Source organism: Anabrus simplex, chromosome 3 (genome assembly GCF_040414725.1).
Source record: "Anabrus simplex isolate iqAnaSimp1 chromosome 3, ASM4041472v1, whole genome shotgun sequence".
In the NCBI taxonomy this organism is placed as follows: domain Eukaryota; kingdom Metazoa; phylum Arthropoda; class Insecta; order Orthoptera; family Tettigoniidae; genus Anabrus; species Anabrus simplex.
Window position 1 is genome coordinate 231,704,632 of NC_090267.1, and position 23,784 is coordinate 231,728,415.

Genomic DNA, 23,784 nt, shown 5'->3' on the forward strand with positions numbered 1-23,784 from the left:
ATACCTACTTCTTCTTCCTAGCCTTTTCCCAACTACTTGGGGTCGGCATTATATGTGAATTAAGCCCAGTTTTACGATCGGATGCCTTTCCTGACGCCTACCTTACCTGGAGAGATGTATTCAGTGTTGCTTTTTTCTGTAGTGATTTGTAGTGTCATGTTTTGTCTGGAAATGCAGGTGTCTATTAAGACGAACGAACACACACACACACACACACACACACACAGAGAGAGAGAGAGAGAGAGAGAGAGAGAGACCAAGGTAGACAAAATTAAACGCAGTTACGGGAATCGAACCCGGGCCCTCTGAAGCAAAGGCTAGGACGCCAGTACTCTGACTATTCGGCTAAGAGGCTGAGCAATATTTTGTAGGTTATATTTGCCAACTCAGTACCACATTCCTTACACTGTTAGTCTAAACAACTTCCTTTCTGTCTGACAGTCTGTTCTTAACACATAGTCGTTAATTTTGGCGATTGGTCGCCGAGGGCGCCACCGAAGCTTATTAACATGCCAAAAATTATGAGACGGACTACAAAGATTGGTGCCCCTTCTTAAAAGAAAGAAGAAAAATCTTCGGCCAGAACTGAAACCATGAACTGGGGATCATAAGTCAGACAGTTGTTGTTATCCGCCGACACATCTTATATCTGGAGTTGAAAAAAGGGCACAGAATAATACGTGCAAATCACTCATTTTGATGCAAAATTTAATCACAAGTTGAAACTGAGCTGAAGACACGGTACAAATTACAGAATGCCTTACTTGTTTACGCGGAAAAATATTAAGTAGGGGCAGACTTTCCCTATCCCATGCCTAGGAAATCGTTCGATTTACTAGCACACACTGGACGTGTGTCTTATCTTGCAATTTATATTTGCTGATGAAAATCGACAAGCAAAACGTAGCGTGTGTGGGACCCTTAAAACAGTGTTTTTTTTACAATTTGCTTTCGCACCGACACATGGCGTCGAAGAGATAGGAAAGGGCTAGGAGTAGGAAGGAAGCGGCCGTGGCCTTAATCAAGGTACAGCCCCCAGCATGTTCGTGGTGTGCAAATAGAAAACCATCTTCGGGGCTGCAGATAGTGAGGTTCGAACCCACTATCTCCCGAATGCAAGTTCATAGCTGCGTGCCTCTAACGGCACGGCCAATACGCTCGGTAAAAAACAAAACAAAAACAGTGTTTAAAGTGTGCACGAAACTGCAATATATAGCCTACAGTAGATAGGCTTATTTTTCACACTGGATTTATATGTAACAATGATTTATGGTAGCCATGACCACACACATGCGCTATGCAGCTGTTGATCACCCTGTCCGTGTGTAGCGTTTGACCAAGTAGACTCTCCGAAAAAAAAGAAAAAAAAATCGTATTTCGCTTGAAAAATTCCATGAAGTAGAGAATGGTGAGTTTTGAACTTAAATGCCTTACATCGATCGCGACGGAATCTCTACGACACAGACCGAGTGAGTTCGCCGTGCGGTTAGCGTCGCGCAACTGTAAGCGTGCATTCGGGAGAAAGTGGGATCAAATCGCACTGTCGGCAGCCCTGAATGTGGTTTTCCGTAATTTCCCCCATTTTTATATCAGGCAAATGAAATGAAATGGCGTATAGCTTTTAGTGCGGGGATGTTTCCGTGGACTTCGGCTCGCCAGGTGCAGGTCTTTTGATTTGACGCCCGTTGGCGACCTACGCGTCGTGATGAAGATGAAATGAAGATTAAATGAGGATGAAGAAGACACATACAGTAAACCCAGTCCCCGTGCCAGAAGAATTAACCAATTATGGTTAAAATTCCCGACCCTGCCGGGAATCGAACCCGGAACCCCTGTGACCAAAGGCCAGCACGCTAACCATTCAGCCATGGAGCCGGACATCAGGCAAATTCAATTAAGGTCACTGTCGCTACCGTCTCAATCCTAGTCCGAAAAACTACGATGTGTTAGTGCGACGTTAAACAACTAGTAAAACAAAAAACAAAAGGAACTACGACACCGCCTCTATCATAGCACTAACACACATGTTCCCTTTTGGCTCAGGCTTGTCAGTCCATCTACTAGCAGTAAACTTGCGAAACACTTCATATGGCGCACTGAGTTTGGTGCGCTGTGGATTTTGGCAAGTCTACTCCTTGTGCAATTTCTCGCTGTCTCATCGGCTTGTCAGCAAGGCGATTTGTCCTATGAGCCATATGTTTCTCATTGATCGTGTCCCTACCTCGATCTCGATACAGCATTATTACTGTTATGCTCTAGAATCTTGACACATTTCACATATCAACAAGCTTTGACCTAGATCTAGATAAGATTTCATCAACAGCTGATAATTATAAAAAGAAACTCTCATTGTACAGAGTGAGCACAAAGTCCGTATACCCCTACTCATTATTTATTTCTATTGTCAGATACCCATTGTTATCGACTTCGATTATTGACAGCGGTTGGTGCCAGGACATTGTAAGGATGGCTGATACAAGTGATTATAAGATTGAGAAACGTTTGCTGGCCGCTGTGTGGATTCATGAGCGTAAAATTAGTGGAAAATCAATTAAAATCTGAAGGACAATTTCGTTGCGTGGTTTATGAAAGCAGCACTGACAAAGAAAACGTTGTTAGCGTGGGAAAAGAAAGCCTTTTTAACGGGCAGTGTTCACGACGCGCCGAGAAGTGGAAGGCCATCCACCACTTTGTGCTGACGTGGAAAAATCTAACGAACAACCTCCGGTCAAATCCATACGGAAACGTGCGTCAGAGATGGGGATGCCGGAATCAACCACGAAGAAACACAGCAAAGTGGATCTGAAAATGAGGTGTGGCGTCCATTAAGTGTGTCAATGAATTATCAGATGATTATTTGGAAAGACGTGATGATGCTTGTGGTCGGATGCTGCAACAATTCCGAAGAATGGCTCGGAAGGCAGAAGTCATGTTCACTGATGAATGTGCGATTTATCGCAGCTCCTGTAGTGGCAATATTTACTTTTGGGGAAAAGAAAATCCACATTTTTTTTTTTTCCAAGAAATCGAGCAAAACCCATCTCATGTCATGATCTAGGGCCGGAAAGACACAAACGCATCTGTTTGGCCCATATGTTTTTGATCGTTCTGTTAACCAGAAGAGTTACCTCCAGATGATTGATGACTGTTTTTTTTTTTTTTTTTTTTTTTTGCTACTTGCTTTACGTCGCACCGACACAGATAGGTCTTATGGCGACGATGGGACAGGAAAGGGCTAGGAGTGGGAAGGAAGCGGCCGTGGCCTTAATTAAGGTACAGCCCCAGCATTTGCCTGGTGTGAAAATGGGAAACCACGGAAAACCATTTTCAGGGCTGCCGACAGTGGGGTTCGAACCTACTATCTCCCGAATACTGGATACTGGCCGCACTTAAGCGACTGCAGCTATCGAGCTCGGTTATGACTGGTTCATCCCGCAGCTGCAAAATACGGGAATCTTAGACGTTGTTTGGTTTCAACGCGATGGGCCCACTTCACAGTGGCTGTTCGACAACGTCTGAACGCAGTCTTTGGGAATCGCTGGATCGGTCGAGGATTGGACAATGATCCAGCTCCTCTTCCATGGCGACCAAGGAGCCCTCCTCTAACAGCACCCGATAACGCTCTCTAAGGTTACATCAAGGAACAGGCGGGGACGCAGCAGTATGTTGGAACTGATGAGCTGAAAAATGCGGTGCGCGAAGCTTTCCACACAGTGGCCCCAAGGATGTTGCTTAAGATGAACTAGAGTAATCCACACCGTGCTTTAAGGATGCATAACAGGACGGAATGAACAACAAAGCCTCCGGCTGTAAGATACTCTTCTTCTTCTCTATCTGTTTACCCTCCAGGGTCGGTTTTTCCCTCGGACTCAGCGAGGGATCCCACCTCTACCGCCTCAAGGGCAGTGTCCTGGAGCCTGAGACATTGGGTCGGGGTATACAACTGTGCGGATGACCAGTACCTCGCACAGGCGGCCTCACCTGCTATGCTGAACAGGGGTCTTGGTGGGGTATGGGAAGATTGGAAGGGATAGACAAGGATGAGGGTAGGAAGCGGTCGTGGCCTTAAGTTAGGTACCATCCCGGCATTCGCCTGGAGGAGAAGTGGAAACCACGAAAAACCACTTCCAGGATGGCTGAGATGGGAATCTAACTCACCTCTACTCAGTTTACCTCCCGAGGCTCTGTGGACGCCGTTCCAGCCCTCGTACCACTTTTCAAATTTCGTGGCAGAGCCGGGAATCGAACCCGGGCCTCCGGGGGTGGCAGCTAAACACACTAACCACTACACCACAGAGGCGGACTGTGAAATACTTTATCCTCATTATCAGAGTTCTGTATTGTTTTCCTGCACGTATCTTGGAAACAAAAGACTCACAGGTATAAATCCTTGCCATACCCTTTCTTAATCACCAACAACTGCTGGTCACTTTGCTTGGCCAAGAAATATGTTTAGTAGATGTAGCCTTCGGTTCAGAGGGTCCCGGGTTCGATTTCCGGCTGGGTCGGGGATTTTAATCGTGTGTGATTAATCCTTTTTACTCGGGGACTGGGTGTTTGTATATGTCCCAACACTTCCCTCCTCATATTCAAACAACACACTACACTACCAACCACCACAGAAACACGCAATAGCGATTACATCCCTCCGTATAGGGTTGCTGTCAGAAAGGGAATCCGGCCGTAAAACAGGGCCAAATCTACATGGGCAACACAGTTCGCACCCAAGACCCCACAGATGTGGGGAAAGCGGTAGAAGGATAAGAAGAAGAACTATATGTAAGAACACTGTTGTTCTTTATGTTGTCACTTGCGGACTTGTATTAGTCTGACAATAAAGAATACTTGCTTAAATAAAAAAATGATCTAAATATTTTCAAATTGCTATAAATATTTACCTAAAAGCTTCTTCAAAATAGAAATACTTACTGATAATCCCAAATTGGCAAAAAATACAAAAGAATACAAAATAAAACTTGTTATTATCGTTTGTTATATTACAGAATGACTTTCTGTACAACTGAGCAACGTCCTATTGCAAAGGGGAAAAAAAAGACATTTCAAAAACATCCGTCTCCTAGTCCTGGCAGTTGTGAGAAGCTGGAAGAACCGTGAACACAGCATATATTTAAATAAGTTGTAAATATTGTACTCTTATATTATTAGAGTACATTTAGTGACATAGAAGGACAACATACACATTTATTTTAAAAAATGTGTAAAAAATGATAAGGAGGGATTCATTTCTGGAGTTTGAAAGGAAAGTATGTATTTCTAACATTAAAGTGGTGTGCGCTGAGATTAAATCTAAGAGGGTTGAATGACAGGTAAGGATTACGAAACTGGAACAAGTGGATCATTTCAACTACTTAGAACGTGAATTCTCCCAGTGAAGGAAGTGAAATAAAATTAATGCGTAGCAAAGCTAATGCATTGAGCTCGCAGTTGCAATCAGGTGAAGTCAGCCCTCAAACTACAATCATCCCAACATACTTTATACCAGTTTCGCTGTATAGGATTGAAAGCTGGGTGGACTCAGGATGTCTTATTCATAAGCTGAAAAAAATATGAAGTGGCAATAATGACTGCAAATACAAACAGATGGAAACAACGGGAGGAGGGTATTCGCAATAAGGAAATGAAGGCTAAGGCACGTATTCACCAACGCGAGTAAAGGCTTTTATCTTGGTTTAAAGCTAAGAAATCCGACATAACATTTAAATTTGTATTCACCAACAATATCATCTCGGATAATGGGTAATATCTCGGTTTAAAATTTCACTGTAAAAAGGTTGGCGGGTAAAATAGAAAATCTGAGATAATAGCCTTTCAAGATGGCAGCTCGTAGACGACTGGAAAATTCAACTGAAAGAGAAAATCATAGCGGCGAGAAATATAACCAAGATTATGCAATAAAACGTCCTAGGGGGATAAAAAGAATGCATCTAAAATTTCGACACTATCCATGATCGAACATATCCTGGAATTCCCAACAGATACTGTAGGTAACCTTAAGATGAATTGTCATTTATGGCTTATATCTTGTACGATTGGGTATACTTTAATTTAATGACGATGTAAGGAATATTCCCTTATTTTTTGAGTGAAATATTGGCTACAATGTGTGGGCAATCATTTGTTTTCTTATTCTGTGTGATGTTAATGCTTTCAGCCACTAAATTCAATTACAATTCTTTCCCTTGAAACGTCATATTAGGCTTCTATCTTCGTTTCTGATCAATAGTGGGCATAATTTGTGATGATTTGCTGTATTTGCAAACACAGAATGCAATTAAAAACTTGTGTTAATTTCGAAAATCGCAGCAGCTAGTAGTCATTTGTTTTCCATGCGTCAGTGTGACGTATTTAATGTTCAAATTCAAATTAAAACGTAAACTTAGTTTTCGTAAATTGAGATAATAAATTATGCGGTGAATACAGAAGTGAGTGAGTTTCCGAAATCAAAGATAACACAAAAAGTAACTGACGTTGATGGTTACAGGTCCCCGTAATGAACCAGATAGATGTAGCTGTGCGCCTTGATGGTCGGATTATGTGAGGCGAATGGTAGGGAATAGGTTACTTAGGAGAATAGTACAATCGGCCATGGAGAGTTGAAAAAGCAGACGGAGACCAAAGTGCCGACAGTTAGACTCAGTTTTGAATGCTTCACAGTTAGGAGGAGAGTAGATAAACAAGGTCACAGAGCTAGTAGCAAATGTATTCATTCAAAGAGGCTTGCAGACGGCATTACGTCTGTCATGTATGTATGCATTTCTAAACTAGTGGTTTAAAGTCGCACTAACAATCGGAGATTTTAGGCTACACAAGGATGGGGAAGGGCAAGCATTTGGGAGGCAGTGCCACCGCTTTAATTAAGGTACACACCCCAACATTTGCCAGATGTGAAAATGGAAAACTACGGAAAGCTGTTTTCGTTGTTACCAACAATTGGATTCGAACCTACCATCTTCCGAATGCAAGCTCACAGGATTTGGGAGGCAGTGCCACGGTTTTAATTAAGGTACACACCCCAGCATTTTCCTGATGTGAAAATGGGGAAACCACGGAAAGCCATTTTCGTGGTTACCAACAATTGGATTCGAACCTATCATCTTCCGAATGCAAGCTCACAGCTCCGTACCCGTACGCTGTAGCCATTTCGCTCGGTACGTACGTATTTGCGAATTTAGATACATAATAATAATAATAATAATAATAATAATAATAACAATTGTATGCCTCAGCAGGCATTTAATTCGAAACTGTTTACGCTGCCTGCATGTCAATTTTCACGTTCCATTTTACTCTACAAGATGGAGAAGAAACGGATCTCTGTTGGGCGATCTATGGCTGAGTTTTAATTCATTTTTTCCGACAAAAATCAAACGTATCACCAGAGATCTTTCACATTCCGTCATCGTACGGCATAGAGTGCTGGATGGACCATTTCACCCTTCAAAAACCTTCTACCTCTGACTGGTTTGAACCCGCGTTCTTGGGATGCGGAGGTCGAGACGCTAGCGCTAATCAGCAGAAGGAGCTATTAATTATGAAGTTTGTTGATCAAACAAGGAAGCAGAAACATTTTGCACAAGGTATGCATTTAAAAGTGCTCGGATTAGTACGCCTATTCTCTTGACAGTCTACGGAAGGAGGTTTTCTTTTGTTTGTTTACAATTTGCTTTACGTTGCACCAACTCAGATTAAGACACTTCTCCAGCATTTGCCTGGTGCGGAAGTGGAAAACTACGGAAAACCACCTTCAGGGTTGTCGAAAGTGGTGCTCGAACCCACTGTCTCCCGAATTCATGTTGACAGCTACATGACCCAAATCGGACAGACACTCGCTCGGTTTGGAAGGAGGTTATGGAACTGTCTTGGATAACGTTCTAAACTTCCAGACATGTTTAATACCACAAACTTCTTCAGATTCCTAAGGATCTCCTTCAAATACTTAGCTACTACAATTGTTTACGTAGGCATATTGTTTCATTCTATGTTATAATTATATGGCGAGTTTTATTTGGCAACTGGATTCTTCATTAGGAATATTCCCATATTCAGTCACATTACAGTCGGATAATATGGAGCCTCGGTTAATCAGGATTTGAGTAAACCGAACTTTACTATACATTTTATTACTCCCGAGCCGAGGATCGATGGTGCAGAGTTGAATTATAGTTTCCTATCCTTGTAAATAAATACAATTGTCCACATTGTAGTAAGCTACTGACATCAAAAGAAGAAAAGACGATTGTCTGTTCGTAGACTTCTACACATTTAAAAAAGCGGAACACTTAGAGCACCTTGAACTATGATTTAAAAAATCATGTTAATGCAGAAATAATGTACCATAATGGTAGGAAATAAAGCTTCGAGGTGATTAAGTCGTAGCACCTAAGACAAAGCTCGAAAACTATAACATTATGATCCGTTCCTTTGTAACATATGGTATGGTGGAATCCGATTGCCAGTGACGCTAATACACTCTGGAGTATTTCAAAGGAAAGTTACTCGAAGAATGCAAAACGATGTAGAGCTTAATTATGGACAGGCAAACAAAGAGGTAGAAAAAATCCTCGGGGAGTAAGGCTCAGAGGTTGCAATAGCTTGGACATTTAGAAACAACTCCAGAGCACCAAAAGTATTGTGCAAAGGATGGAAGGAAAGAACGAAGGAAGGAAGGAAGGAAGGAAGGAAGGAAGGAAGGAAGGAAGGAAGTAGAGGAGGAAGGAGACTCTAGACCGAGAACAGATGGACTGACGAAGTAGAGCTGGATTAGTTAGAGGTAAATTAATATAGGTACATGTTGTTGTTTTCTTTTCTCACTGGGATGATCAATATATCTTTGTTCCTTGAAAGGTCCTCCCCTTCTCCTTCTATTTCATATTTAGTACAAGAAAGGAAGTCAAGGAAGGAAATGGGAACAAGATCACAGTCACTAGTTTCATAAATAAGAGACACACTCTGGCATTGTATATATAGAACTGTTGTGAACCAAATAAATTCTAAAATTAGAACCAAGAATTTGGGTTGCAGGGAAACATAATTTCATTCAATACTCTTCGCTTCACCACAGTATTTCGTAAGCCACTCAACTGGAAGCGATTGCGAAACATGTGAGCTGGCTACGAGATACAGGTCTATAAGCTCGAATTCGGGAGGAAGTGAATTTGAATCCCACCATCGGCAGCCTTGAAGATGGCTTCCTATCGATTCCCGCTTTCACACCATAACCACACCACCCGTTACAGCCACAACCGCTACCTTTCTAGTTCTATCCCTATATGCCTGTTCTTATTGATTCAATCTGTTTTCAAATTCATCTGTCACACTCATTCCTCATACAAATTGGTCTCGCAACCCGCTTCAGGACATCAGATCATCTACAGTAGAGTGGAAGAGCACGCCTGCCTCGCTGTCCATTTCTAGGGCACCATTCACTTAACACCCTTGTCCACTTCAAAGGATCTATTCTCGCTACATGATCCACCGAACACTAATTTTGAGTCCAAATTTCTCTTCCGGCGTCCTTACTCCGGTTTTGCGCTTGATTTCAGTGTTTTCGCAGAGGGTTTTTCAGAGAAATGCCCAGAAAACTTCTGACAAACTCGAAGTTTATTTAACTGTTTATCAGAAGCCAGTTCTGAGCTCCTTAGGTCAGAACAGGGAGCACACAACAGTTTTGATGTTTAAGAGAAAACTATCTTTGAGGAACTTCTTACACCCCGATATTAAACGGAAGAATGTCATGAATCAGAGGACGATAAAAGTCTTCGAATGATCTCTCTCTCTCTCTCTCTCTCTCTCTCTGTGTCTAGCTGTTAGATATGTTTTATAGCAGTCTAGCTAACATATCGATCGCAGTAGTACTATTGATCGATCTCTAACCCTTTCAGACCGAGTACGCACAATTGTGCGGGTTCGTATTTTAGTTATCCCTGACCGTATTTGATGTTTTTTCGGCGCTACACCGGACTGCAGTGATTGTGCAGGACACGTGGCATGTATTTCAATTGATTTTAGTATGCGCTTGACCGCCAGGGCGAAGGAAGAAGAGTTTAAAAAGCACAGTTGATCGGCGAGATGGCAGGAAGCAGTAGTACCGAAAGTAAGTATTTATTTACTGCGTTTATATTAATCTAGAAGCTTTACTGAATACCGGAATATATTCAATGAAGTGTGTACATTGGTTAGTGAACGTAAATTTTGAAGCTACACCATCGTACGTGATACAACGAGGTTTTGAATTTTGATACGCGCAATTGTGTGGGTCCTGTTTTTAGGATGTTAGTTTTTATTTTGTAAAATAAACTATTAATATGTGTATTGAGCAGCATTTTAGTCAGTTCTTGACGTACAAACAAAAATTCACACCTCCAGTTTTCTTTCAGGTCTGAAAGGGCTAAATGTAAGCCAGAAATATTCATATCCCCGAAAGGAAGACGATTTGTAACCTGACTGGCTTGATTTTTACCTATAAAAACAGTTTTAACTAGTGATTAGTGGTCTTCACTTAAAACATTTCGATATTTTCCAAAACTAGCAAGATTATTAGCGAAGCGCCCTGATTTTGAGACTGAAGCCGAGAAATATGTTGTTGAAATTGGTAAAATTCTTCAGGACTTACGAGTCTAGAATCAGCAATTTCAAAGAAATCGAAGATATTGTTCAGTATCTCTCTTTATCATTCATACAAGACCAAGACAAAGAGCGTCGTAGAAAACTCAGGTATGATATTTTGCAAGGACAAAGCACTTTTTCAGAATGAGCTAATAAATCTTCGGTATGATGTATTCTTAGACTAAATGCCCAGTCATCATAAGAAGAATTTTGGAAGCATGTTTCCCAAGAAAAATCACTTATAAAAGTGCAGTGAAAATGCTGCATTCTTGCTTTCGATCAACATATTCGTGTCAATCTGAGTTTTCACATTTGAAACTCACGAAACCAAAATATCGTTCCAGTTTACCGGGTCTCCAATTGGAAAGTTCCTTCAAACTGTCACACTATTCGTCTGATTTTGGAAACATGGAAGATGACATGTAACCACAATCTACTCATTGATATAGTACTGGTCTTTGAATGTAATTAGAAAGTTAAAATATTTTATTATGTATATATCCCAATCAGTACTTATCGTAAGTTAAAAATTTATAAATAAATATACTTTGATATTGATATTGTATTCAGACAACCGAGCGAGTTGGCCGTGCGGTTAGGGGCGCGCAGCTGCGAACTTGCATTCGGAAAATAGTGGGTTCGAACCCCCTGTCGGCAGTTCTGAAGATGGTTTTTCGTGGTTTCCTCTATTCACACCAGGTAAATGTGGGGCCTGTAAAGGCCACGGCCGCTTTCTTCCCTCTCCTACCCCTTTCCTATCCCATCGTCGCCATAAGACCTGTCTGTGTCGGTGTGACGTAATGCACATGGTAAAAAAATTTATTTAGACCTTTTTGGTGTGTAGTATTAGTTCGCGGGTATCTAAACGAGAAAATGTAGATCACAAATCATAAAAGAAGTTGGCAAGTCACTTTTATAGTACACGAGCCAAATTATCCGGTGAAGATTGCTACTCAGAAGCAATATTAACCTGCGAAAAGAGTCTTCACACATGACATATAGTCGAGTCAATAATAATAATAATAATAATAATAATAATAATAATAATAACAAGGTCTGTCTAGGGAGGTCTGGTCACGCTACCACAATCCTTTGCGGTGGCGGCTATATTGGGTCTCAAATATCGTTGTTATGTGGGCGTGCCCGATGTAATGATGTGAGTTATTACTTGTATTTTGCAGGAAAATGGGATATTGTGCGTGCTGGCCTCTGGTCATAGGGGTCCCGGGTTCGATTCCCGGCAAGGTCAGGAATTTTAACCGTAATTGCTTAATTTCGCTGGCCTATCTCTTCAAACTAAAATTTGTGTCCAGCTTGCCATCATTACACCAATAATTGTTAATAGCAGTCTTATACGGTATTGTAGTTATTATTTACAGCTATATTTCATTCATCTTAAATGCTCTGTAGAAGACATTTTATGGCTGGACAAATACTTAAAGATCGCAACACTCGCACTAACCAACTACTGTAATTTAACGTACCGTAGCCTAACATAATATCCTAATGTAATCCCTAAAATAGCCTAACCTAGGTTAACTCAACTTAATAGTGTCTGAATTTCTATTTCTTAAGGAATTGTGTCTACCAATGGCTTTTTTCCTTAACTATTATTATTATTATTAATTATTATTATTATTATTATTATTATTATTATTATTATTATTATTATTATTATTATTATATGCATGAATGTTAGGGCTCAGTTAAGAGCCCCGTGGTCGCCAACCCACACTCCCTAGTTAGGAGCTCCTGACGCCCCTTTCAGTCACCTCTTATAACAGGCAGGGGATACCGTGGGTGTTATTCTATTGCCCCCACCCACAGGGGGAAATCCATTTGGGTTGTGACTACGAGGCCCTTAGCTGAGTCTTTACATTGCTTTCACTTACTTGTGTCAGGCTCTCACCTATTCTACCCCCATCCGACCTCCCCTGATCAACACTTGTTGTTTTCCGGCCGCGAGCGCATTCGAGGCCCAGGAAGTTTTTCATTTCCACGCACTTTGTGGCCTTCATCTTTCTTTTGCCGATACCTTCATTTTTCGAAGTGTTGGACCCCTTCCATTTGTTTTCTGCTGATTAGTGTTTATAGAGGATGGTTGCCCAGTTGTACTTCCTCTTAAAACAATAATCACCACGAACAGCTGGTACTATATAGCTGCATGGGTTATCAATAAACTAATTAAGAGTAGCTAAGAACATCATTCTTGTTGCACATGTGCAGAGTATTTTTGCCTTCGAACCCAAAGAAATACCACATGAATGGATAACAACAGTTACCATACATAATTTAATACACTCAACTCAAGAGGCATTCAGTGTTTGTCAACATACTGGGGTGACCTTTTAGAAACGCAGTATCGGTAATTACATTCTTAATAAAGAAAACGCTGAAGGTAATTTATTACAACTGTCTTTTAGTACTTTAAATACAGTACTTCAAGTTCAGTATTTCATGTACCGATAATCATAATATGACACAGGTACCGTACAGATTTCTATGTTTCTGTCAATAAGATTACGTATTTGACAGATGATATTAATAAGAAACACAGTAAGACAAAGCTGTAAGGAAGTAAAAGAGTAGGGCATGAGTTTTTCTGTTGATTCTTGTTTCTCAAAAAAAAAAAAATCAGGCTCTGTTAATTATCTTCCTATTCAAATAGCTGTGAATGTATTAATATCATTTAAGTGTTATACAGTTATATATACATGACAGTAGATACCCAATTAAATTCTTTATGAACAACAGTGGTATTTTTTATTTCAATGTACGGCACCGAAATCCTCTAAATTCGAATGCACTTGCCTTTCGTTACGCTCGCTTGAAGACCCAATATGGCGGCTCCATAAGAAGCATTCGTGACTTGACCTCCCTAGACAGACCTTGATAATAATAATAATAATAATAATAATAATAATAATAATAATAATCGTATGCCCTCAGTTACCGTCTACGGACATTTCAATTTGAAGCTGTCTGTTCGTCAATTTCGAAGTTCCGTTTCACTCTAGGTCTACTAGATGGGAAAGTAAATCGAATCTCTCATGGGCGTCTATGACTGACTCTTAACAAATGTCGGGTAAACACCAAGTGGGTCACCAGAGATCTTTTACACGTCGGTGTCGAATGGACATATTTCCGCCCTTTAAAAATCCGACTACCTCTGACGGGTTTGAACCTGCAATCTTGGGATCTAGAGACCGACTCTACCACTGATCCACAGAGGCAGGTAGTTGAGTCCATAGATTTAGAGTTAGGAAACTTTCTGAGGTTGGATACGACTTACCAAGTCTTATCCACATTTCAACACTACGTCATTTTCAAATGAATAATAATCAAAGAAGACTGAAGTTAGTATAGTAGCGTCAACATAGCTCCACTCCTTATTGGATCCTTTTGACCATACAGAGTGATACAATTCGAGCAAGAAGCAAGCACTGCCGTACTGGTGAGAAACCTTGACGATGAAACTCGGCTATCATGCCCTCAACTTGCAGAGAGATAACGAGTGAAACATCCACGTCTCAATCTATTTATACCCAGTTAGTAACCAAATTCAAGCCAAGTGAAAGTAGGGGTCAATCGAAAAGTTTGTATAACGAAATAGTGTCATGTAACAAAATGTGTGCACAATGTTATGTAGCAACAGTATCTTGAGAGCTACGCAGGTCATGGGTCTCTATGCCATGGCCATGCATCAATACTTCACATCACAGCCTGCACGCTTGCTAAGTAACGTCACGTCACACATTTTACTGAAAGACATATTTATGATAATTTGATGTTGCCAAAGGTACATTTGTATAAAGATTTCTTTTTTAAATGAACGATCAGCAACAATTATAAAAATCAACAGTTTTCATGAAAACATACACAGAATACGTTTTTATAAGAATGAAACAACATAAACACATAAATGTTTATTTATAATATTTTATTATCCGACATTACTCAGTCCATTTTAGAGGAACACCCGAGTATCAAGCTCGGACGTTATTGTTTTATTAATATTGTATGTTGACAATGTGTTTATTACTAGTATTGTTGCTATTTTGCTTTAAGTCACACCGACACAGATAGGTCTTATGGCGACGATGGGATAGGAAAGGCCTAGGAATGGGAAGGAAGCGGCCGTGGCCTTAATTAAGGTATAGCCCCAGCATTTGCCTGGTGTGAAAATGGGAAACCACGGAAAACCATAATCAGAGCTGCCGACAGTGGTATTCGAACCCACTATCTCCCGGATGCAAGCTCACAGCTGCGCGCTCCTAACCGCACGGCCAACTCCCCGGTATATTACTACTATTTTATTCCAATAAACAATTACTCGTACTATTTGCCCTTACAGTGATTACATTGCATAAACAGATAAATGAAACATATAATATAAATAGGTTGACTTTTAGTAGTGGCACCTATATATTTTCTAGATGCACAGCAAAAATGTAAGGTTCGAAGTTTTACACTCCTTCGATGTCGACCAGCGTTGCGTACGTGTTCCTGGCGACGCAGAAGCCTTTGGATACCGTCGACACTGCCTAATAGTGATGGGACATTCGATTCATTTTACTGAATCGATTCATTTGATTCCGTTCACGTAAATGAATCGATACAGTGATCCGATTCACAGCTCATTGGTCACCGCTCCTACTGCATCTGTGTAGTATGTGCTGGTAAGACAGCAGCAACAGCATTCAGTGCTCGCAGCTGCCATCTGGTCTTCATACTATGAACTCCTTTCTTAGAAAAAATGCTAGTTACTCTAATACATCGAAGGTTTCCGGCGACGCAGGGTGGGAAAGGTTAGGATTAGGAAGGTAGCAGCCATGGCCTGAATTAAGGTAACAGTCCCAGCATTTCCTGGTGTGAAAATGGGGAAACTACGGAAAACCATCTTAACGGCTGCCGACGGTGGGATTCGAACCCACCATCCCTCGAATGCAAGCGCATAGCCACGCGATATTAACCGCACGACAACTCGCTCAGTCATTTTTGAAAATATGCATTTTTCTATCAGCTGAGGATTTTTTAAAATCATCATATTTTGTATAGGCTACCCGAGATGTACAGCAGCCCGCTGGTTTTCTGATTCAACATACTGTTATTGCGTCTGTACACATATGATTGAAGTCTTGTACAACGATGTGACATATGAACTGAGAAAATACTGAGCCGTTCTTCCCAATATAAAACAGGTACTTTTGAGTGGTCATGAGCATGACTCATAGTCATAGGGCAGGCTAGTGTAGAGTTTAATTGTCAAATGTCAACTAAGTTATATTACTAAGATTCATTAAACTAATAAATAGTATAACCTAATAGCCTACATACTTACTAGCTACTTCAGAATTATGTTGTGACTACCTTTTTAACACTGTAAATAAATCCATCTATTATTTAAACCTCCCTGTAAGAAGAGGACAGTGAATGCAAATGGGTATTATTTTCAAATGAGCTGAGCTCGAGAGTCCATTATAGCATACGATTCTTTCAGTGTAGGATGGCTCACTGTATGTCTCGCTGCAGCGGAAGCTCAGCTCTCCGCGTGTCCAGTGAGTGCGCCACTCAGCACTGTCCGCTGGGAGTAAGCTGAATCGTGTGCCGTGAGCTCGCCGTTCCTGTGAATCGATTCACTCGGACACTTGAATGAATCGATACACTGCTTCGAATCATGCATTCAGTAGCCAACACTACTGCCTAATCTGTGGGTGGTGGAAAGAGAGTGATCATTTGCCTGCAGAATGTCATCAACTGTTCGGAAGCGAATCACAAGCAGTGGTTCCTTCATCTTAGAAATTAGGTCGAAGTCGCAGGGACTTAAATCCGGAATGTATGGGGGTTGGTAGAGCACTTCCCAACCCCAGCACTGAACAAGTTAGACACCGCCCTAATGCATGCGCCCTTGCATTGTCGTGAAGTACCGGGTGGGGTGCTTGCGACATCGACCTAACCCCTAAGATGAAGAAACCACTGCATGGGACTCGCTTCCGAATAGGTGAAGACGTTCTGCAGGCAATCGGTCGCTCTCTTCCCAGTATGCACAGATTAGGTACTGTCGACGGTGTCCAAAGGCTTCCGCATCGCCGGGAACACGTTGTACTCTGGTGAAGACCTGCAAAACCTAAGGTGGTAGATTCCCTAACAGTTGTTTACTGAGTACTTTCTGAAATAAATTTAAAGAACTTCGAATTTTATCGATTATTTCCCGGGATGTCCGCCTCTATGGTGTAGTGGTTAGCGTGATTAGCTGCCACCCCCGCAGGGCCGGGTTCGATTCCCGGCTCTGCCACGAAATTTGAAAAGTGGTACGAGAGTTCGAACGGGGTCCACTCAGCCTCGGGAGGTCAACTGAATAGAGGTGGGTTCGATTCCCACCTCAGCCATCCTGGAAGTAGTTTTCCGTGGTTTCCCACTTCTTCTCCAGGAAAATGCCGGGATGGTACCTAACTTAAGGCCACGTCCGCTTCCTTCACTCTTTCTTGCATGTCCCATCCAATCTTCCCATCCCTCCACTAGGTCCCTGTTCAGCACAGCAGGTGAGGCCGCCCGGGCGAGTCTGAAGCTCCAGTACACTGCCCTTGAGGCGGTAGAGGTGGGATCCCTCGCTGAGTCCGAGGGAAAAACCGACCCTGGAGGGTAAACAGATTAAGAAGAAGAAGATTCCCCTGGATAAATTATTCCAATCAAAATTCCTTTTCCGATAAATGAATATTTGCCCAAATGTTTCCACTTGAATTCCAACTTTATCTCCATATTATGATTTTGATTTTTCTGACAATTCGCGAGAAGATGAGATTGGTTTTTCTGCTTGTTTTTGTTGAAGCTGTAATGTACAGTTACGATCGCCACAACATTCACCGTACTCACGCCAGACCATTAAGTCGCATGTAAGTGAATGGAGCTCGACTTTTGAAAACCTCTGATGAGTCACTACAAGGCCATGGAAAGTCGCTATGGTTCGAAGGCGAACCTCTGTTATTTGGACCGAGCTCGACAGCTGCAGTCGTTTAAGTGTGGCCAGTATCCAGTATTCGGGAGATAGTGGGTTCGAACCCCACTGTTGGCAGCCCTGAAGATGGATTTCCGTGGTTTCACTTTTTCACACCAGGCAAATGCTGGAGCTGTGCCTTAATTAAGGCCACCGTCTCTTTCTTCCGTCTCCTAGCCCTTTCCTATCTCATCGTCGTCGTAGGACCTATCTGTGTCGGTGTGACGTAAAACAACTTGTATAAATCTGTTATTTGGTCTCTTGTCACCTCACAGACAATATACAGTTAGGGACGCCGATTTTTCGCCATAGCAATATTACGCGAAATATTTGAAAAGGCTTGTACTTTTGTATTTTAATTTTTCGCGAACTGTAAAGCAGTTCTAATATCTACATTTTTGGAAATGAGATAAAATGCGAAACCAACAATTTAAAAATACTTAACTCATGCTTTAATTTCCTCCTGGGAACTTAAAACGAGGAGTTTGTCCAAGCAGCTCTGCAATGTACTCTCCTTGAGGTCCTATCGAGATTGCTATTTTTTTTTTTTTTTTTTTTTTTTTGCTATTTGCTTTACGTCGCACCGACACAGATAGGTCTTATGGCGACGATGGGATAGGAAAGGCCTAGGAGTTGGAAGGAAGTGGCCGTGGACTTAATTAAGGTACAGCCCCAGCATTTGCCTGGTGTGAAAATGGGAAACCACGGAAAACCATCTTCAGGGCTGCCGATAGTGGGGTTCGAACCTACTATTTCCCGAATACTGGATACTGGCCGCACTTAATATCGAGATTATAAGTGCTTAAAAATATTTCAGTAAGTACAACTGAACTGCAATTAGTAGAACAGGAATGACAGAACAAAATGCTGGGATAAGTTCATTGTCACTGATTCAGGAACATGTTTTAAGTTACCTTTTTATTATTCCAATTTTCCATCCGTATAAGATGTCTGTTTCTTCTTCGTTATGTTTCGGCCGATATTATTTAAAATAAGTATACAGTTTTAATCAATCAAATCAATCAATCAATACTGATCTGCATTTAGGGCAGTCGCCCAGGTGGCAGATTCCCTATCTGTTGCTTTCCTAGCCTTTTCCGAAATGATTTCAAAGAAATTGGAAATTTATTGAACATCTCCCTTGGTAAGTTATTCCAATCCCTAACTCCCTTTCCTAAGATTGTTTTATTTTTCTATTGGCTGTACACAAATACGATTTTAATTTCACATTAATATTATCGTCCGCCTCTGTGGTGTAGTGGTTAGCGTGATTAGCTGCCACCGCCGGAGGCCCGGATTCGACTCCCGTCTCTGCCACTACATATGAATACTGGCAAGAGGGCTGGAACGGGGTCTACTCAGCCTCGGGAAGTCAACTGAGTAGAGGTGGGTTCGATTCCCACCTCTCCCACTCTCGAAGTGGTTTTCCGTGGTTTCGCACTTCTCCTCCAAGCAAATGCTGGGATGGTATCTAACTAAGGCAACGGCCGCTTTCTTCCCTCTTCCTTGTCTATCCCTTCCATTCTTCCTATTCCTCCACCAGGCCCCTGTTTGGCATAGCAAGTGAGGCCGCCTGGGCGAGGTACGGTGCTGATCCTCCTTCCCAGTTGTATACCCCCGACGAAAAGGCTTGCCCTTGAGGCGGTAGAGGTGGGATCCCTCGCTGAGTCTGAGGGAAAAACCGACCCTGGAGGGTAAACGGATGAAGAAAGAAAGGAAAGAAAGAAAGAAAAAAAAAGAAAGAAGGATTAATATCATCAAAGGAACCGAGAAGAATGACCTCGCTTTATCCCCTATCAGGGAACGGGACTGAGGGACAGATATACAGTTATCAAAAGGATTTTATCTATTTCCCAGAATCAACTCAAATTCTATTATTTTTCTTCAAAAACCTATTTCAAAAATTAAAAATATGTGAACGTTACAAAATCCTATTGTATTTATTAAAAAATGAAACATAACCATCATTAACAATTTGTGTTATAAGTTTGTTGACCGCCTCTGTGGTGTAGTGGTTAGCGTGATTAGCTGCCACCCCCGGAGGCCCGGGTTCGATACTCTGCCACGAAATTTGAAAAGTGGTACGAGGGCTGGAACGGGGTCCACTCAGCCTCGGGAGGTCAACTGAGTAGAGGTGGGTTCGATTCCCACCTCAGCCATCCTGGAAGTGGTTTTCCGTGGTTTCCCACTTCTCCTCCAGGCGAATGCCGGGATGGTACCTAACTTAAGGCCACGGCCGCTTCCTTCCCTCTTCCTTGCCTATCCCTTCCAATCTTCCCATCCCTCCACAAGGCCCCTGTTCAGCATAGCAGGTGAGGCCGCCTGGGCGAGGTACTGGTCATACTCCCCAGTTATATCCCCGACCAACCCTTGAGGCGGTAGAGGTGGGATCCCTCGCTAAGTCCGAGGGAAAAACCGAACCTGGAGGGTAAACAGATGATGATGATGATGATGATGAAGTTTGTTACTTACTGACAATGTGCTGGACTGTTGTGCGTCAGTAAATGAGAGTCGTCTCTAACCTAGGTAAATACTGCACTTAAATAGCTAGTTCCGTACCGTGTTTACTACGACTTTGGCACCACCTCGCTCGTGCTGGCGTGTAAGTCACGAGCTGCGTATTGTGTCTTCGTCTAGATTTGTAGCGGTATTTATTAAATCTGTAAGACTGTTTATTTATAAGAGAATGAAATAACCTTAACTTTGAGTTATTTTTAATTTATTACTCATTAAACAAGCGTTATGATAAAGCGCTCTGCTTGGTGTGACGGAAATCACATGTGGCATTTGTCTGCAGTGAGAGAGAACATTTATAAATATAACTCACAACGAAGGGGAACAGAGATTTGTGACTTGTTTTCTCGTGACGTAAAGCTTCTCGACTACATCATTTCGGCCATCCAAAGTGAATATTTCATACTGTCAGACATTCCAAAGAACAGTGGCAGTATTTAGACACATTTATTGACAACATGATTCTACACTAACTATAAACGAAACACTGAACAAAACAATTCACAATGGAAAGACATCAGGACAGTGGTGACTCGAATTGATACACATGGGGGACCAAAAATATATTATAATATGTATGTAGACACTAGCGGAGCAGTTTTGAATTTGCATTGGCAGGCCTTGCAAGATCTCCTTATACACATCAGTTATATTTCCTGTACTGTATGTACGCGTCATTTTTCTAAGTCCCTTCCAGCCACCTGTCAATTTGCTCACCCATTTTTTTCCCATGTAATAAATGAATCATTTTTGTGCTTTCATTAAAATGACGATAAATCGCAAACCATTCATACTCTGTCCGACTCGTTGGCTGAACTGTCAGCGTACTGGCCTTCGGTTCAGAGGGTCCCGGATTCGATTCGCGGCCGGGTCGGGGATTTTAACCTTAATTGGTTAATTCCAATGGCACGGGGGCTGAGTGTATGTGTTGTCTTCATCATCATTTCATCCTCATCACGACGCGCAGGTCGCCTATGGGAGTCAAATAGAAAGACCTGCACCTGGCGAGCCGAACCCGCCCTGGGATATCCCGGCACTAAAAGCCATACGAAATTTCATTCATACTCTAAAGGATATTTTATCTTGGTAAGTTTGGTCGGTTTTTTTGGTGGGTAGAATTCCTTATGCTCTACAATTCGTCCACAATTATTATAGTCTATCATTGACTTATTGAAGTGTAAGCCAAGAATGTACTCACTCATATGGCCGTGTTTTCTTTGACTTCATTAAAATCGCCACTGCTCGACTTCTTCTGTCATAGATTAATGTTTAATACACTAACCTTTCCTCGTCAAATGCTCCATACGACGGTGAACATTGCATCAAAATCCGTTCCAAGGTTCCTGAGATTAGTGCAGACTAACATGGACACCGTCAACCCGAAGAGCAGCTTGATCCTCAACCACCACACGTTACTCCGTCATTCCAAACCAAAACCAAACCCCTGGCGCAACAGCCCGGAAGGGCCATATCCTACCAAGCGACCCTTGCTCAGCCCGAAGGCCTGCAGATTATGAGGTGTCGTGTGGTCAGCACGATGAATCCTCTTGGCCGTTATTCTTGGGTTCCAAGACCGGGTCCGCCATCTCACCGTCAGATAGCTCCTCAATTGAAATTACGTAGGCTGAGTGGACCTCGAACCAGCCCTCAGATACAGGTAAAAATCCCTGACCTGTCCGGGAATCGAGCCCGGGACTTCCGGGTAAGTGGCAGGCACGGTACCCCTATACCATGTCATTCAAAGATCCCAAACACTGCGTGATGATGAGACATGTTAGGCAAGTTGAAAAATGTGTCATTACTTCCCTCACTGAGACACAAAGTACGTTTCCGTAACATATAATCACAACATCCGCAGGCATTGACCGTGTCTTGAAGGTCTTTACCCTGCACACCACACATCTCAGCATCTTCGCTGATCTGACGGACCTTGGGTTGTAGTTGTTTTCTTTATGTTCAGAAGAGAACGAGATCGATGCCAGACGAGCTTTTACGGGTGCTTAAATTTAAAATCTCCGTATCGCTGGCTTCCGACACTTAAAAGAATCTTCTGGGATAATGTTCCGATGGTCAGGTGCATGTCAATAGTAATAATAATAATAATATCCCATGAACTACTCTTCAGAGACGCCGAGATGCCGGGCGCTTCGTCGTACCAGTAAACTGACATTTGAGCACCTTGAAATACCACCGGATTGAGCCAGGATCCAAACAGCCTACAGCCAGCGCTCTACCACCTGAGCCACTCAGCCCGGTAGTCTGTCAAAACCACTGACGGTCGGAACCTAGCATTTAACGTTCTTGAAGACTCCAAGTTGCCGATGTTCTTGTTTCCTTTCGGAGGAGTGATAGTCTGACGTGTTCGCTAAGGAATGTAAACTTGTTTGTCAGGTTAGAGCGTACAATAATTCCTGGAATTTTCTGTTATTAATTCACTACGGAAACAGTTATCAACCAAATGACCGCAGATGTCACTCTGGAAATGAAGGTGATGTAAAAGAAATAAACTGGTTCCTCCATAAGTATTAATGTCGAGACCCAACTGTCACTCTATGCACAATAATACAAATAAGGTATGCGTGTAAGTTCTCACCTTGTCGAAGTCTGTCGTCTCCTTGCACCTCATGAACTTGGCCGCGAACTCCTTGCCGGAGATACGTTCCTTCACTCTTCGTACGATGCCATAGCGCCCTGCTCCTAGAATCTCCAGCACTTCATAGCGTCGCCTGAAGTCCACCATGGGCTGCAGGCGAACCTCGGGCCGCACTTTGTCGCTGAAGAGCGCGGCCCAAGGAACATTCCGGCGCTCCGTCAGGCAGCTCATCCTTGTCTGCGTCGCGACGCGCTAGTACTGAACGTGCAACTGACGTGACGCCCTGTTACGTAACACTTCTAAATATAGGATGTGGAAGGGCGCGTGGTCGAGCTAGCAGTGAGATAGACACAGACACAACACACTGAAGTACGGAACACTCCACGGGCGTTGCGATGAGTTGCGCTGTGACAGCCTGGCCGCTGGAGTACGGCCAGCATTCCTAGCAGCTGACACAGCGACGCCAATTATAGAACAAACACGGCGCCGGCTTCCAGAGAAGGGGGTAGGGACCACAGGTGACTTCGCTCTTCTCCTAATTTGGAACTGGAATCTCCCGAGTGAACAAGAAACAACGACAGTTTAATTGAGGCCATGAACGGATGATGTCGGTTCAGAACCCTTACAGACAAATTTATGGAACTAACAGGTGGGTAAGACTGCACTAAAATACAGGAGAGCATTGTATAGTGTGTTTGGCGAGTAGAGACTCTTTCCGCGTACAGTTCAACGTAGTTTAGGGATGGGATTTGAGGAGGAGTGGGGATTGTACGAGTTTAGCTCCATCCTGAGATGGCATGGTTAGGGATGGAATTGCGTCCTCACACACACACACAATAATTCCTTCCCATCTTGCAGACTTAGTAATGTCTATAACTTATTATGCACATTACTTTTGGAACTGTATATATTATTTTAAGGGGCTGCCTGGCCGAGGCGGTAAAGGCGTGCTCGGCTCGCCCGAAAGGACGTGGGTTCGAATCCCCGTCAGGAAGTCGTAAAATTTAAGAAATGAGATTCCCACTTCTGGAGGTGCATATGGCCCTGAGGTTCACTC

General features: G+C 42.5%; 1 protein-coding gene across 1 annotated transcript in view; it reads right to left on the bottom strand.

Annotated features, from left to right (window-relative positions):
• The window catches only part of LOC136867178 (myosin light chain kinase family member 4), a 75,174-nt gene extending 52,135 nt beyond the window's left edge, over window positions 1–23,039 (bottom strand). The window contains exon 1 of the mRNA XM_067144301.2: window positions 22,728–23,039. Within this exon, the coding sequence (XP_067000402.2) occupies window positions 22,728–22,958 (231 nt within the window). The 5' untranslated portion in view covers window positions 22,959–23,039. The remainder of the gene's footprint in view (window positions 1–22,727) is intronic.
• Window positions 23,040–23,784: the final 745 nt, after the last annotated feature.